The sequence below is a fragment of the Hoplias malabaricus genome, chromosome 6 (genome assembly GCF_029633855.1).
Source record: "Hoplias malabaricus isolate fHopMal1 chromosome 6, fHopMal1.hap1, whole genome shotgun sequence".
NCBI lineage: Eukaryota > Metazoa > Chordata > Actinopteri > Characiformes > Erythrinidae > Hoplias > Hoplias malabaricus.
Window position 1 is genome coordinate 9,796,008 of NC_089805.1, and position 17,788 is coordinate 9,813,795.

General features: G+C 39.3%; 1 protein-coding gene across 1 annotated transcript; it reads left to right on the forward strand.

The window, feature by feature from the left end:
- The first annotated feature begins 9,759 nt into the window (after nt 1-9,759).
- On the forward strand, nt 9,760-12,745 carry sp8a (sp8 transcription factor a). The gene is made up of 3 exons (XM_066675611.1): nt 9,760-9,852; nt 11,528-12,079; nt 12,137-12,745. The coding sequence occupies exons 1-3, from the start codon at nt 9,832-9,834 to the stop codon at nt 12,743-12,745; spliced, it is 1,182 nt and encodes a 393-aa protein (XP_066531708.1). The 5' UTR covers nt 9,760-9,831.
- The last annotated feature ends 5,043 nt before the right edge of the window (nt 12,746-17,788 follow it).

Consider the following 17,788-nt stretch of genomic DNA (forward strand, 5'->3'; position numbering starts at 1 on the left):
GGGTATTTTAGTGTTCACTAAACCAGAGCTGAAGTGAATTGTTAGATCAGAGGAAATGCAGAGTCAGAATATTTCACTGTCCTTTCAATTTATAGAAACCACTGTTTTATTAAGCACTAATCTTTAAGAGTATAACATTAACATACAATACACACATAAAAAACGAGATGTGCTACAAAATAAACATGAGATTGATCAAAATGATTGGAAAATACAGAATAAATATTATATTATATTAGATAGATAGATAGATAGATAGATAGATAGATAGATAGATACACTTAAGAGCAGTGGCAGACCCTTTTTCAGATATTACATATGAGAAACGATTATCCCAAACTCGTAACTATACAATAATGATCATGTTCTCTTGCCTCCCTATGGGATTTCCAATATTATATCAGCTCAGAAGTGAATCTGATGCTCTAACGTCTGCTGTGGAAGAACCCTGAAAGGACGCGGAGCATGGAGATATTAATGAATACATATTAAATAAAGATGACAGCTGTATTTTCTTCATGTTCCATTCCACATCATTAGGTTTGTATCTTTAGGGATTCCTCTGTGATTAACATGAATTTCAACGCATCTTTTTAGGTGATTTACCAATTATTTACAGCACAAAAAAAGGAGATGCATGTTAATTAGAGCCGTGTTTTATAGTATGTAAATTTGCATTCGTCATGAGGCTATAAATACACAACTGCGTACAGGTGTACACTTTATACTTCCCCCGTGTGTATCCTTGTGTTGTTGTGGGTGGTGCTGGGCGTAACATGAGGCCTATATTTGATCATGTATGCGTGTGTCCCATACGCCATTAATCTCCTGTCTGCAATGTGTGTTACAAGGCTGATGAGGGAGTGTGATATGTAGGGGACCTTGTCGTATATGTGGGCATGTGTGTGTGTTTGTGCATGTATGCATGAGACTAACTGTGATGACTTGCCATTGCTGTAATTACATTATCCTGGCCCCACGCGTCCTCGGTGGGACGTCCCGATGAAGACTGACCCCTGTGACCCCACGGGAGCTCCTCTGCTCAATTCGGCCAGGATTAGCCACCTCCAGCCCCTGTCAATCCTGCATAAATTATCGCCGCCACTGTCTGATTAAAAACAATACAGCCGGGTTAATATATGAGGGAAGACACCGGCCGAGAGACACAGAGAATGAGGGGTGACGTGAGGGAGAGAGAGAGAGAGGCTTTCTCCTCTGGGAAATCTGAGGCTCTGAACTCTAATTAAGTCATTGTTGCTCTCCTGCCGATCCCTGTTTATTCACTCTACTGACTCAGACGGGCCACAGGAGGTTACAGTTTCCCTTTCACTAATGAAATGATACTGTCACCTCATTCCATACGGGAATAATGCATGACGGGGTTAACCCTTACAGTCTGCTACTGCTGCGGGAGAATCCATGTCCAGATTTCCATGCTTTAAGCCTTTGTAGTAGATAGATAGATAGATAGATAGATAGATAGATAGATAGATAGATAGATAGATAGATGAATCTGATGATCAGTTTTCTAGTGCTGAAGCTCACCTGATAGAACCTGCTGCTCAGTTTCCAGTATGTTGTGCTCACCTATTAATTTTTGGTGCTGTTGCTCACGTTCTAGTATCTTGTTCCCATCTAATAGTTTCTGATGCTCATTTGATAGAATCGGGTGCCTGGTTTATGCCTGGTATTTCTAGTATCTTGTGACTACATTATAATATCTGATGCTCACCTGATAGAGTCATGGGCTCATTTTTTATTATCTTGTGCCCACTCAATAGTATCTGATGTTCACTTGATAGAATCAGGTGCCTGGTTTATGGTATCTTGTGCCCACATTATAATATCTCATGCCCACCTCATGCCCACCATGTGTGCAGTTTACAGTATCTTGTGATCACCTGATAGAATCTGGTGCTCACATAATAGTGCGTAATTCTCACCTCATATAATCTTGTGTCCATTTAACATTATTTTGTGTTCACCAGATAACCAGTGACCTTTCATGGCTCTAATTCTTACCTGATAGTATCTAGTGCTCACTTTAAGGTAACTGGTGGGCTCCTGTTAAGCACTGATGATCATTTGTCTATTTGCTGACAGCATTAATACAAGAGAAATTCTGAAATCTGTTATTACTGTATGTTAGTTTCTTGACCCAATATTATCTGGTGCTCACCTAATAGTATCCAGTGGCCACCAAATATGCACGTGCACTTGCGGATCATATCTGAGTATTAGATGAAGGAGGTCTATTTCTGGTTCCAGGTTCTGAATCCAGGTCTTTGGATTACCGATCTGACCCGAGGTGTGTTGGTGTGCAGTTGAAAACACAAACAGCTGTGACACCTGTGGATTAGAGTGTGTGTTAAATGGCAGACCTGTTCATCCAGGTGAGACAGGTAGCCTCGCTGAGTGTTATATATTCATGGCATCACACACTCCCAGCTGACACTTGGTTTTTATTTCTCATCTCTTTTACCCCCACTTCCCTCACGCACCGCCGATGATAGACAGCGAATAACTTCCACCATTATGTCCCGGGGACCAGAAACAAGGCCTCTCAAGAGGATAATTACAGGAAGCTGTCACTCCGTCTCCTCCACACACACTCACACAGACACACTCATACACAAAGCATACGCTTGCTTATACACGCTGACACAGCTGCCCAACCTGTTCCTGTCTGAGAACACACACACACAGACACACACACACACACACCTAAAACCTAGGTGTCATATAAGTGACAAAAATGAAAGCTCAAATTTCCGAAAGAGCGCTAACACTGTAAACAATAGCTATACGACAATCTCCATTTATTTGCATTCACTTGACACTATACTGCGCCTAACTGGAGGCTGCCTATGGCCAAATACTCTGTTTAATGTCCAGTCACAAGGCCATTCGGTAAAATCACACTATTAGTATTTAATGTGCCACTCTTTTGCCTTCATGGCATTTTCCCTCCATTTCAGGAGAAATCCACAATGGTATTTTCCACACCTCCAGAGTTCAGTCTTAGATTTTGGTTGGATTTCGTGGATTTGTATTCAGTGTTGTTGAGGGAGGGGCTCTGAAATCATGATGCCAGTGTTCTGGGAGCTACAGCAGCTTCTTCTTTAATTTCTTCTTCTGTGTCTATTTCGGTTTCCTTGTATGGGCTTCCCACCAGCTCCACATCCTTTCAGACCCACAGTATTGAGATGTTCTTCTCACAGTGGAAAGATGGACAGACAGCTGCAGACATGTTCAGATCTGTAGTGAGCTAATTTCTCTCAAAAATGAAAGTTTTAATTGCTATTTAGCAGCTACAAGTTGTGATTTAATTATAATTCTTTGAACTGTAAATTCTTTTTTTTTAATTTTTACATTTATCTTCTTATAGAGGGATATATCCTCCAAATGATCTCCTAATCAAACAAACATATAAACATCAATAAATTAATGATGAGAAAGGAATGTTTTTTTAAAGTAGCTAACAAAACAAACAAACAAAAAACAATCAAACAAACACAAAAAAACGTCAGAGGCTCACTCTGACGCTGAATATATTTTTTATTTGAGAAATTAAACTCAGGATTCTTGCTACTGAACTGTTCAGGGAACAATATTAAAGAACAGATATGATTTATATTTCTATACAATACCTTTAAATGCAAGATAGATTATAGATAGAGATTAGTGCTAATAATAGACAGAAAGGCGATGAACTCGTAGGGTTGAGGTTTTTGAGTCTAAAGAACTCCGTTGATGCGTTGTGTCGATTAATGAACAGCTGGAGAACAGCTGGAAAGCCTTTTTTTAAAGTGAATGTGAGTGTAATGTATTGTATTTTCTTTATGATGACTTTTCTGAGACGTGATTTTGTTATTTGCCCCCTTCCCTTCCAATTTTTGTATTTATTTATTTATTTTTTTGCGGGTACATTGTGACGTAATCAAAAATCACCAGACGTTTTGGAGACAAAAGTTGCGTAAACTCGGAGCATCGAATGTAATCAACAGCTCTGCAGCTTCGTGTGAATTTTCACCATTTCATCGTTTCACTGTTTCACTATTTTACATTTTCACTGTTTCACCATTTCAATGATTTAGCATTTCACAATTACCGTAATTCATATTTAAATATATTTGTAATGATATATTAAAACATATATAATATAGGTTTCCTTTTGACCGTTTCATTATTTCATATTTTCACCATTTAAATAATTTGACCTTTTTCACCATTTTACTATTTAATGTTTTCACTATTTCTCCATTTTCCTGTTTCACCATTTCACCACTTCGCTTCTTCGCTCTTTTACCAATTCATTATTCACTCTTTCACAGTGTCATCATTCAAACAGCCGTTTCACGCTTCAGCGCTCGGCTAATTTCTTTATGGCGCGCGGCTAATTGCTGGGCTGAGAGATGGCGCAGCTACAAGTGCCTGAGAATCCGCGCGCGGAGAGGTGCTGAGAGCAGAGCTTACGGCTTCGGAGAAGATCAAAACAAGCAGCACACACACACACACACACACACAAACACACCCCGCTCTGGCTTTAAGATGATATGTGTATTATGTGATAAATAAATAAATAAACAAACTGCGCCAGGTGTCGGTTTAAAATCTGTCCGTGTTGTAGTCTTCATAAACAAATACATACACTATTGCTTTCATTTAAAACTAATTATAGTGAAATAATGTAGACATACATTTATGACCGAAGATATATAAACATAGGTAAATAAAAAAATACATGAACGAATTAAAAAATAAAGTTTCATTAAATTCTCTTTAGATACCTATCAAAAACCTGACAATGCTGACAATGCTTATTTCTTTAATATAAACAAACAAATAAATAAACAAATACCCACAGAGGTTTTATAAACGGACAAACGAATTAATATTTCTTAAATATCCTTAAATGTATGAGTAAATTAACAATCAGATAAATATTACTTTATTTCTGGTGTATTATAAATGAACCAAAGACATAACAAAAGCAAAAATATACAGAGAGTAATGTATTTAATTTGATTCCTTTAGAGGTATATAAATATTGGTAAGAATACTTTTTACAACAAAAACAATAATAATAATATATCACAAAAAAAACAAACAAAAAAAACCCCAAACAAACAAAAATAAAATACGCAGGCGTCGGAGGCTCGTGTTGCTCTCGGTGTGCGCGAGTGCGCGCGAAGCTGCACGCGATGCCCGGCGCGCTTTGTCCGTGTCCGTTGGTCCGCGTTAATGCGCTTATTATAGAGAGCAATAGAACAGGTTTGAAACGGGGTCTCTCTCTCTCTCTCTCTCTCTCTCTCTCTCTCTCTCTCTCACACACACCCACCCACACCCACACACACACACACACACACACACAGCATACGTGTGGGAAAAGAGCGCGTGAAAAGAAGACCATCTGCTGCGAGGATCACAGACCTGTAGAGCACACACTCAGAGACTGGACAGAGTCAGAGTGTTTCTACAGGACACACACATTTAGAGATGATTCATAAACCCACACTCACACACACACACACACGCACGCACACACACTGCTTTCAAGCTCGTGTGCAACAATAGTAAAGAAGAAAAGAACAGAATGTGTGAAATGTGACAGTGCTTTAAAGTTTATTCTATTTTCGGTGTGTGAAATAAAACTATTACAATTATCATTTTTATTTATTTATAAACGACCAGACTATGCCCTAAAGCAGAGCAGGGACACCCTCCCCCTCACTGCTCATAACTCACAGTTTATTCACAACTGCACACCTTTCATTATAATGAATTTTGGAAACAAGAAGAAGTAACATTATAAACCAATCCAACACAAACCCAACAAACACCCAGCACAAATACAGCATATCCCTGTCACACCCAACACAAAACAAACACAAATCCCAAAGCAAACAAACACCCAGCACAAACTAAACAAACACCCAGCACAAGCTAAACAAACACCCAGCACAAACTAAACAAACACCCAGCACAAACTAAACAAACACCCAAGACAAACAAAACAAACACCCAACACAAGCTAAACAAACACTCAACACAAACACCCAACACAAACCAAACAAACACCCAACCCAAATTAACAAACACCCAACACAAACTGAACAAACACCCAACACAAGCTAAACAAACACCCAGCACAAGCTAAACAAACACCAAGGACAAACTAAACAAACACCCAACACAAACTAAACAAACACCATGCACAAACTAAACAAACACCCAACACAAACTATACAAACATCCAGCACAAGCTAAACAAACACTCAACACAAATTAGACAAACACCCAGCACAAGCTAAACAAACACCCAGCACAAACTAAACAAACATCCAGCACAGCTAAACAAACACCCAGCACAAACTAAACAAACACCCAGCACAAACTAAACAAACAACCAAAACAAATAAAAAGAAATCAACACAAATTAAACAAACACCAACACAAACCAAACCAAATCCAAAACAAACTCAACACAAATCAATCTAAATCCAAAACAAACCCAACAAATACCAAACAAAAACTCACCAAAATGCAATACAGAATCGGTATTAACAACAACCCAAAACAAACTAAACCCAACACAAAACAAATCCAACACAAACTCAACCCAAACCAACACACAAACCAAACACTGTCCAAACCCAGACTCAAAACAATATCAAAAAAATTCAACACAAACTACAATAAACTCAACACAAACCCAAAAACTAACTCAATAAAACCCAAGCCCAAGCTCAACAAAGGCCCAACATATGAACAAACCAAACTCAACCCAAACTAAACACAATCAAAATCCAAACTTAACCAAACCCTGAACAAACCCTAGCCCTGACCAAATGCACAACAAATAAAACCCAGTACAATCCTCAGGCAAATTCAGCACAAACCAAGTACAAGACTAATGTACCCAGATGTTGTCAGATCTAAAGAAGCTGAAATGCAGGTTTCAATAAAGATATGATTATACGCTCGTGTGCATTGACTCCAGCAGCAGCATGACGCGGGAGCGCGCTTTCATTCACTTTAACTTCTCCTCCACCGTCCCGCGCGCGCCACATCAGACAAATAAAAACTAGGCGCGATTAAAACTCCCCCACTTTATTAAATCTGAATTTCAAATGAAATGTGCTCCCTGCGCGTGCACCGCATGCTAATAAGAGAGAGAGAGAGAGAGAGAGAGAGAGAGAAAGAGAGAGAGAGAGAGAGAGAGAGAGAGAGAGAGAGAGAGAGAGATTCATCAGTTGTCATTCATCTGTTACAATTCCCTTGAGATCAGATTCTATGAATTAATCCACTTGGAAAATGAAGGGCAAAGTCAAAGAATAACAAGTACACAACCAATGTTTTCAAAACCACATGTGAACGTTATGGAGGAAGGGGGAATCTTAACAACCGTGCAAGACGTGGGGGGGGGGTCACACAAAACTTTAATCTTCAGACAAACAACACTTACAGCTTTTATCTGGCTGTAGTTCCACTTTTCTGTGAAACAAATAACTACGCGGTGTGGGTCTGAAGGATGTGGAGCTGTTAAGAAGCTATTTCTGGAAAAAAATTATTCACAAAAGAATAATTTTCAAATCAAACCCAGGCAATTGTGCTGGTGGACGTACAGTCCAGGAACCCAGACCTCAACATCACTAAATGTACTATATATAGTGTCTATAATTGAATTCCTCAAATGTTCAGAAATGTAAAAAAAATAAAAAAATAAAATATTAGTCAACAGTTATTAAACAAGACATTTTAATTTTAGGATATCTTGTTAATAGAGGAACCCTAAGCTAGTAAATACTTTCACAGTGAAAGATAAACATATAATAATAACAATAATAATAAGAATGGTGAGCTGTTGTTAACCAAATTTAACACAATAAATGTGGACTTCTATAAATAGGTCAGGGCTGCCCACGTCTTTGACCAGGGCACACAAACAAGACAGTGCAGGCAGAAGAATTGCAAATGGACAGCGTCCACCTTTAAAGTGAATGAAGTGAAAGCGGAGGGCAGTGAGGATGAAGTTAATTCCTTTTTTATTTGTGAAGCGCTTGTCCCAGCGCGTGCACACCCACTTCCGCCCCTTGGGCTGGTCCGCCACGCCTTCGCCTCGCGACACACAGCGTACTACCCTCCCTGCCCCACAAACACTTACCGCGTGAGCACCGGCACAGAAAACTGCTATTGGCTGTGATTTGGGACAAACTATAGCCCACCAATCCCATTTCAGTGCATATGCATACACGTAGACTTTATAATCGCTTATACTGAATGAGGTAACAGAGCTTCCATCCAAGGAATACTTCTAAGGAAGTTATATTTAATTTTATGTACTAATCATTCATGCGCCATAACAGCTGAATTCCAGCCATTATTACGTCACAATAAAAACAGGTTCCAGTAGATTTAATTTGGTGGCCTCACAATGGAAGACGTTAATTATCTATGTGTTATAATAAACATAATAGAACTTCACAGGAAGGAATGTCTAGAACTGAAACTTCACTTGGCTCCGCCTACCTGTGACCTTACATCATTCCAGCCATCACGTTACGATATAGTTTTAAGAGATTGGCTAATACAAGAGGATGATCACAAAGTAAAGCATGTTAGTCATTAATGTGTTATAACAATGCTTCAAAGGAAGGAATCATCATTGGACAAGTGATAAAAAATGGATCTGTGAGGTCATGAACAAAAACATTTCTCACAGATCTAATTGGTTGATGAGGTCACAGTTAAATACAGAAATGTTCATGAATTTGTGCAAAATGTTAGGTATCCCTGGTCAAATGGCATTTTGACATTTTAAGTTCTTCAATTGGCTCCGGCCAACTACAGCTTGTGACGTCACATTTGAAAACGTTTCCAACTGATCTAATGGGTGTATCCTTGGATGATAACGTCACAATGCAACACAGAGGTTTAGATAAACCATGGTCAAAGACTATATAAATTTGGGTAAACACATATTCTCAAAGCATTTTTTACACATAAATGCGAAGGTTCAAATAATATTTCACATTTACTTTTTTCTTAGTGTTATAAACAGTAAACTACACAAAGTGTTGAGCTACACTATACAGTTCCATGTAAGTTCCGTGTAAGTTCCAGTTCCATGTAAGTTCCATGTAAATATCATATATGTAAATATCCATGTAAATATCAATATATATATATATATATATATATATATATATATATATATAGTATAAAATGCCATAAACGCAAAAGCAATACGTTCATATCGTTATGCCACTTTCACTTTCACTCTGCACTTTAGATTGGAACTGCTACGACTCGGTCACCCTGACAGTTCAGCCTTCCCCATACCTGTTGATGCTTCTCACGTGACTGCTGACATCATACGCAGTATATGTCTAAAAGTTTGCACGCTCTCAGAATAAACGTGCCTTTCTATCTGAGACTGTAGATACAACAAACTTGTGAATTTGGCTACTTTAAAGTGCACCTCCAGCGTAAAGGTCCTAAGGCTCCCCATATATCTGGAACTTCTGGTTGAGGTAGAGGGTTTGTGATCTATCTATCTATGTATCTATCTGAAATATTATGACTTCAAAATAGAAGTTTCCCAAAGGCTTCAAGAATCTGATTGGCAAAGCCACAGTCTGTGAAACATTACGTCACCAGTGCATTGGCTTAGGCGAATCTGATTGGCTGAGGGAGCGCCAAAGAAACTTCAAAGCCAGCGTGAAGGCTCAACTGTGGCGAGAAGCTCAGTGCAGCGCGTGGAGCTCAGACAGAGGGAATTCAGCTCATCAATGTAAAGCTTTTTCCTCACGCGCGGACACGACTGGGATGGCAACCTCACTTCTAGGGGTGAGTAACAGAGTTTAGCTTCCTCTGCTGGGAGTTTAAGGCGTGAGAAACGGTTAAAAAATAGGAGACGTTAACTCTTTATAAAAACATCCCCTGCGCGCGACCATAGATTTTATTGCCACAAACTGGAGGGACATTTAGTTTCTGTAACTCTTACAAACTGCTTTATTGTTTCGCATTTTGAAGCTAGGACAACATACATTTGACTGTAAAACCTTTTTACAGGTCTACATTTGTTGACCATGACTTCACAATTTAGCCAGAAGTTGCTAGCGAACACGCAATATTGTGAACTAGCATCTAAGCTAACAAGTATTTCCAATTATTTAATTAATTTATATTTATTTAAACTACATGTTAAACTACAGCTTTAACACTGTATTTCAGGAAACAAAGTGGAACTTTTGGAGTCAGACAATAACTCAATAACTCAGCGTTTTAATATTAGCTAAAACAGCCCTTCAGAAAAAAAGCAAAATGAAAATTAGAACGTATTTTTTCTGTGATTAACTTCAGAAAGTTTGGATGAATTCCTGTTTTAATGTAGCCTATGAGTTCCAGATACTTCAGACGTCGTGTTTTTACGGTAAAAATATTGAATGAATGTTGGAAAAAGTCAGATGGACGTTTTTTTTTGCATATTATTTAAAAAAAAAAAAAAAAAAAAAAATATATATATATATATATATATATATATATGTATATATAAACAAATTTCAATTTAAAAGTGGTTATAATGGATTAGGGTCATCCAAAACACACTTTACTAAATGTAAATATGTACAATGTACTACTAAATAATCATTAAATAATTTTTGTTTAAAATATATTTTACCTTGACATATGTTTGTAAACGTAAACGTAACGTGATGTAAGCGGCATCTTCGTAGTATTCCTCAGGTAAGAAGTGTCAAGAAATAAATGCAGAATCATTCAGTTACCCCCCCCCCCCCCCCCACACACACACACACACAACTTCTTCTTCTTCTTTCTTTTTTTAAACTTCGTTTAATTAACACAATTTCTCCGCGATTATTTCATGATTATACCGACAATAAAAGGAGGCAAATAAACTCAAAAATTTAGCATGTGCAGAAGTATAAGCAGCTCTTATATTAGGTGTGTTCGCGTTAACGTCACTATGTAAATGAATATAAACTATGAAATAAAACTGTGAGAGGAAATGAGCTGTTACATTAAGTCAACAGCGCACAAAGCTGTTCCTGCTGCTTCACCTGGACTTAACTTTAACTTTACACAATTTTTATTTATAAATGTAACAATGGGTTCGCCAAGAGTTCTTTAAGAAAACTGTTGGTTCTTGAACAATGAACGCATCGTTTTAATGGATTGGAAAAGGGTTTTTTTGTTTTGTTTTTGTTTTTGTTGTTTTTCCTTCAACAAAATGTTCTCCGAGTTTAAGAGTCAATGCACGCAGTGTAAACAGTGCAGGAGAGAAGGAGTTTGGTGGAAGAAACCTCCAGTTGATGTAAAATATTGTTTTTGTTGTTTCTAGGCTACATTTAATTGAAAGTTCAGGAAAGTCGGTTAATTTAATTGTTACTACATTCAATAGCACTTTACCCAGTAAAAACCCTTTGTAAACGACCTAGAACCCTGTTTTCACCCAGTGTGTGTGTGTGTGTGTGTTTCTCTTCTGAATGCGCCTCTCCAGGAAGAGCCAAAGTTTGGATCCACTCCTCTAGCCATGCTCGCCGCCACGTGCAACAAAATCGGCAGCGCGAGCTCCTCTGCCGCGCTCTCAGACAGCACCGCATTCGCCAAAGGCTTCCACCCGTGGAGACGCAGCGGCGTGGCAGACTCCTCTTCCTCCTCCTCCTCCTCGTCCTGTTCTCCGTTCGTGGCGAGCGGCTCCAGCGCCGCCGCGTCCAGCGCCTTCACCCTGAACGGAGGCGGCGCGTCAGCCAGCGCCTTCGCCAACGACTACACGGCATTCCAGACGTCCGTGGACGGGCTGCAGGGGATGTACCCGCGCATGAGCGTGGCGCACCCGTACGCGTACGAGTCGTGGTTCAAGTCGGCGCAGATGGGCGACGCGTGGTGGGACGTGAGCCCGGCCGCGTGGATCGACGTGCAGGGCGCGAGCGGAGCAGCCGCCTCCGCGCTCCACCACTCACCGCTGGGCGCCTACAGCTCGGATTACACGGCTCTGGGCCACGCAGCCTTCGGCGCCGGTTCCTCGCCTCCTCCGCCGCCACCTCAACTCGTAACCGGCGCTCCTCAACTAGTGGCCGGCGCGCAGCAACTCGTAGCCGGCGCTCAGCACCTTGTAGCGGGCGCGCAGCACGCGATGGACGGATTCAAGACGGTGCCATACCCGGAGACGAGCGCGAGCGCCAACGCAGCGCTGAGCGCCAACGCAGTGCTCGCCGGGTCCCCGCGCTCTTCCGCGCGCCGCTACACGGGCCGCGCCACGTGCGACTGCCCGAACTGCCACGAAGCCGAGCGGCTGGGTCCAGCGGGCGCGAGCCTACGCCGCAAAGGCCTGCACAGCTGCCACATCCCGGGCTGCGGGAAAGTCTACGGCAAGACGTCGCACCTGAAGGCGCACCTGCGCTGGCACACGGGCGAGCGGCCGTTCGTGTGCAACTGGCTCTTCTGCGGCAAGCGCTTCACGCGCTCCGACGAGCTGCAGCGGCACCTGCGCACGCACACCGGCGAGAAGCGCTTCGCCTGCCCGGTGTGCGGCAAGCGCTTCATGCGCAGCGACCACCTCAGCAAGCACGTGAAGACGCACAGCGCCAGCGGCGGCGGAGAGGCGGGTGGCGCGTGCAAGAAGGGCAGCGACAGCGAGAGCGAGCACAGCGCGCCCGCCAGCCCCGAGCACGTGGGCAGCGTCAACGGACACGGTGCCGTCAACAGGACTGCGTAAAGAAAGAGAGAGAGAGAGAGAGAGAGAGAGAGAGAGAGAGTATGGACACAGTGAAACGCACAGTAAAATCCACAAGTGATGAGTTCTACAGCTGTCAATAAAGAAGTGAAGAGTTCACTGTGGCTTTCATTAAATTTCCAATGAGCTGAAGATTTAGATTTGATTCTTATACTGATTTTATAAAAAGCAGAGCATGCTCTAGAAGTAAATGAGTCTAAAAAGGAGGAAAGTCATCCACTGAGTGTCCTACACCACCTTCATTGGGAAAGTGGGGGCTTTAAGAAAGGCTTCTTAGAACTAAGGCCAGGGTTAAATGGTGGAGCGAGCATTACATTAAACACTCTCTCTCCCAGTTAAGGTGATCTAAACACTACTAAACCTTTAGGCCTAGAATGAACACTTCAGGTCCTGAATCTAGACCCAAGAAATCTCCTAAAATCGTCCTCCACTACGAGCTGAACGTCCACAGAGTTCAGGGCTGACTTCAGATATTCAGTGTTGTATGAAGCCATCGATTTCAGACTCACAGTGTTGAATGTAGCTCTGTTTAATGATCACAAACAACTGGTCAAACTCGCACAAACATGACGTGCCCGTGTGCATTTAAAACGGCAGCACCATGGGCTCTGAACTCCACACTGAAATAACCCTGACACCTAAGGGTAGTTTTACTTTAGTGGAAGGAGGTGTGCAGTGACACAAAACCCTACAGTGACATGACACCCCAACCCTGGCACATTGGTCCAAATTGGCAAATGTGCAATTTATGTAACTGATATTAATGTTTTATAAGCATTAATGACCATTAACCCTTGGTGGAATACTTGGTGGAAACAGTAACTCTGTGTTCCATTTATACACTTAACGTTGTGATTTTCCCCAAAATAAAGACTTAAAATGAACCCCTGGTTCTAAATACATTCTTATTAATACCTTTCCTTTGCAGTTATTGGTGAAAATACCAATAAGACAGTGGCATGTATTAGCTCCAAACGTCTAGTCTTCACTTGGAGATTTTCCATTAAAAAATGCAGAACTATAGACTGAACCCCTGACCAGGAAAGTTTTAACTAAGCACTGGGAAGAGCTCTGAATGGACGCATGTTTTTATTATTCATAGTTGAAGTGCAATGTTTCTGTCTAGAAGTGTTCACGGCTTCATGCTGGAGCTCACAGGGATGTTACTTCAGTACTTTAAGTTTTAAAATCACTCATATGCACGGGGTTTGTGTTGTGCTCGAGCATCTGCATTGGACACTGCTGTGAACTGGAGATTTACATGAATGAACTCCTATAAAGCGTTAAACTCACACTTCACTGAAGCTGTTCAACCACAGCTTGAAGGATTTTACTGTGCAGTGGGAAGAAACAGTGATTTGGGACTTTCTCCGTCTTAAAGCCGAGGCTGTGAAGCGTATGACGTAACTATTAGACAAAATGTACCCATTTAGAGTACGGCTACATTTATAAAGGGTTTATGAATGGTTTATAACGAGTGGTTTATGAAATGAGTTTATTGATGTTAGTAAAAGTTGTCATAAATGGCTTATAAATCATTAATAAGTGGTTATAAGACGTAAAACAGAAAAGGCAATAGGTAGCAGTCATTTCTTAAGAAGTTTATGTTAATATAAGAATATGAGAGATATGAAAAACCCCAGTAAACAGGAAGATGAGAGCTTTAACAGTAAATAGGCTCACTTTTTGGCAACAGGTCCCTCCTAGCTGTAAGTGCTTCATTAATGATTTATAACCAAACTAGTGACCATTTATAAACTATTAACATAAACTTTTCTAAGAATATCAGGTACATAAATATAATTTAAACGAACTGCTTATTAATTATTTAATAAGCATTAATAAACCGTTCATACAGCCTTTATAAATGTAGTCAGACTGTAAAAGTGGTGCAGAAAACATTGTTAAATCAGTCAGTGCGTCTCAGGTGTATTTAATAAAATAATAATAATAATACAAAAATACAGTGTGGATGAGAGACACTTCCACTGGACCATACAGCCTACACGTCGATCAAAGAAGCGTCAGTAAATAATAATGATAATAATTAAAAGAGTAATGTTTTATGTTTACATTGTATATTTGGAGTTTTACCATGAAATGTCTTAATTGATTGAATTCTCTTGAGGCACTTTACTCTTCCCGTGTGAACACGAAAAGCGGTTTGTTTGCAGTAACGTTACATTTGATCCAAAGCAGGATGGAGCCGGACTTTTCTTCTTTTCGAAGAGAAGATGGAACAAAAAAAAACTGAGCTTGTTTTATTTTTTTTAAACAATGCTGAAGTGGTTGAAGTGAAGCCCAAGTCAGATGTACTCAGCTGTGTTATGTTTTTTATATTTTTAATTCTGAAAAAAAAGGGGTCCAGTCGTTCCCAGTGTGGTTTTGTGCTGTAGTTTTAATCCCCTTCTGTGGATGGAGATACAGGCGTGTGTAAAGGTTTTGGCGCCTCTGGTCAAATGATGGGTTTGTTGATTTTTGAACAAATGAGTTAACATTTTCTCTACAGGCTTTACATTTTTGGCCTGGTCTAAAACCAGTTAGAATCCCATTTAAAATGAACACACCATTAGAACCCATAATGTATACCAGAACTCAAGCTCTGCGCACCTGTGAATGCTGTGAAACCACTGTGATACCCACAGATCAGGGCACACAGCAGACCCCTGATTAATGAACACATTCACAAAGCAGCAGAAACTTTCAATGTTTGTTTGTTTTTTTATTATTATTATTATTGTTTAATTTCAGGAGAGCCTGCATTTCTCATTTTAACCTGAGCCCAACCTGAATATGTTTAATTAAACAATATTTAATATGAAGCAAATTGACAGTAAAGGCGTGTTAACTTATTTTCACTTTAAATATCCACAGACACGAGTCGTTTGACCAGTGGTGCTTATTAATTCTTCGCACAGCCGTGGTTTGCTGTGTGTGGGAGCGCATGGACTGAAATCGTGTACATACTTTAGCGCTCTCTCTCGGTTTATTTATCCACCAGTTTGTGCTTTGAAGTCTATCAGAGTCGCACTTTGAATTCATATTTATGAGTTTAGCATAGAGGCAATTTTCCAAGTTGTTAATTGTTATTTTTATTTTATTTTTCCCCTTTGCTTTTCCTTCTTTTCTTTTTTTAATTTAATCTTTCAGTTTTATTTAATTGCGCATGCGTGTTTGGATTTACTGACGATTGATTTCGAAGTTTAATTCCTCATAATAAAGTCACATTGGGTTTGATGACAGTTATACTTGAAGTAATTATTTTTTGTGCTTTGCAAAAATGGACCAGGACAGCTCAGCGTTTCTTTAGTAAAATAAACTTTGTGTATGAACATATGTGGACAATTCAGTAACCGTTGAGAGTGATATTTGGGAAAAAAATCTATAGATTAAACCTTTATGCAAATGGGTGTTACATGTAAGAGATATCATTTATTTGAATTGTATTTGTTGACTTTTGAATTTTGAAAATATATCCAGTTCAACAAATGCTGTCAACACACGCGTGATACTCAGAAGTTGATAAATATAGCGTAAAAAAAATAAAGATTTTCATTTTTGAACGTTTAGCTGCAATACTCAAGTTTAAAACAATCATAGTACTTTATTAACTTATATCCCTACGTAAATTACTATTTGTCTAAATATCTAAAAAAAACTTAATACTGTAGTCGTGTAAATTTTTTTTCAGATTTAAAAAAATATTGTTGGGGAAAATCAAGTAAACTCACGACCTTTTATTTTGGAATTTAGTAAATTGATTTACGTAAATATGAGTGTGGGAATGTAGTAACCGGAATGTGGTAAATTGCAAAACAAAAGTTCACGAAGTATTAAACAAATTATAATATTTTATTTAATGCTACTAACAAAGACACATTTTTTAAAAAAAACATCTGCAAGTGTTTAATATACTTATAATATTAAACGCGGACTTTCCCTATCGTAAACCCTTTGTTATGAGCTACCTCCCGATGATACACAAAAAATCAACGGCATTTTTTTTACAACCTACAAAACAATTGCCTTTTTAGCATTTTTCTGCTTTAAATAACACCTTAGCAGAATCAAAATATCCATATTTACCTCAAATCTGGTCATATTTACAGACATTTTTGCCATCTGAACTTTCTTTAAACGTCTTTTAATCGGAGATATATCGCAACGGTCCTCTGCGGCTCAGGCTCAACTCCCTTATTAGGTCGTGCATGACTTCGGCCACAGAAAACGTAGCTTTTACAATAAAAATAGTGCATTAAACTTATAATAAGGAGACCTGCAGCCTAAGGATGAGCCACAAATATTATATATATAATTTAATTCGCTAATGAGCTGTAGAGACGGTTATCTGTTGAGTGCAATAAATGGGGAGTAAATAGCTATTAGGGATTTACCTCATTTTTTCCAAAACCTTTTCAGAATTTATATTGTCCTGATACTTTCACAAAGCTAAAGAGAGACACTTCAGACACCAAATACGTCTTAACTTATAGATTATATTTGATGTAAGTGTGCATGTGGATTTTATATATTGGATTTACATTTTAATAAACCCACAAGTGATACGTTTTTCCACCTGAAAAAGGACGAAAAGCTAACTTTTCTGAAGTGCTCTCGACATTTCCATGTTCCTTTAGAGCCCCCTAGTGGGGCAGCAATATAACAACAAATCCCAAGTCCTTCAGTGAAATAAATAAAAATAATTGAAAAATGATCAGGTGAGTTCTTGTTGGAAGTCAGCATTGGGAAATGAATATTTTGTGCTCTACTCTCTTGGGAATAAAATGTCAAATTTTTTTAAAGTTGTTACTATCAGAAGTAATCCATATACATCTATAGGATTAGCACTTTGGGTAAAGAAATGTAAAGACAGATTTTAAAATGGATTTTATAGTTACTGGTTTCTAAAATATAGAATATGAACCCTTTAATGCTTAAGTGCACTGCTGGTATATTTTAAAACATGGCTGCATTAAAATCTGAATACTACCAAAGAAGTCTTTCAGATATGTATCATGAGTGGTA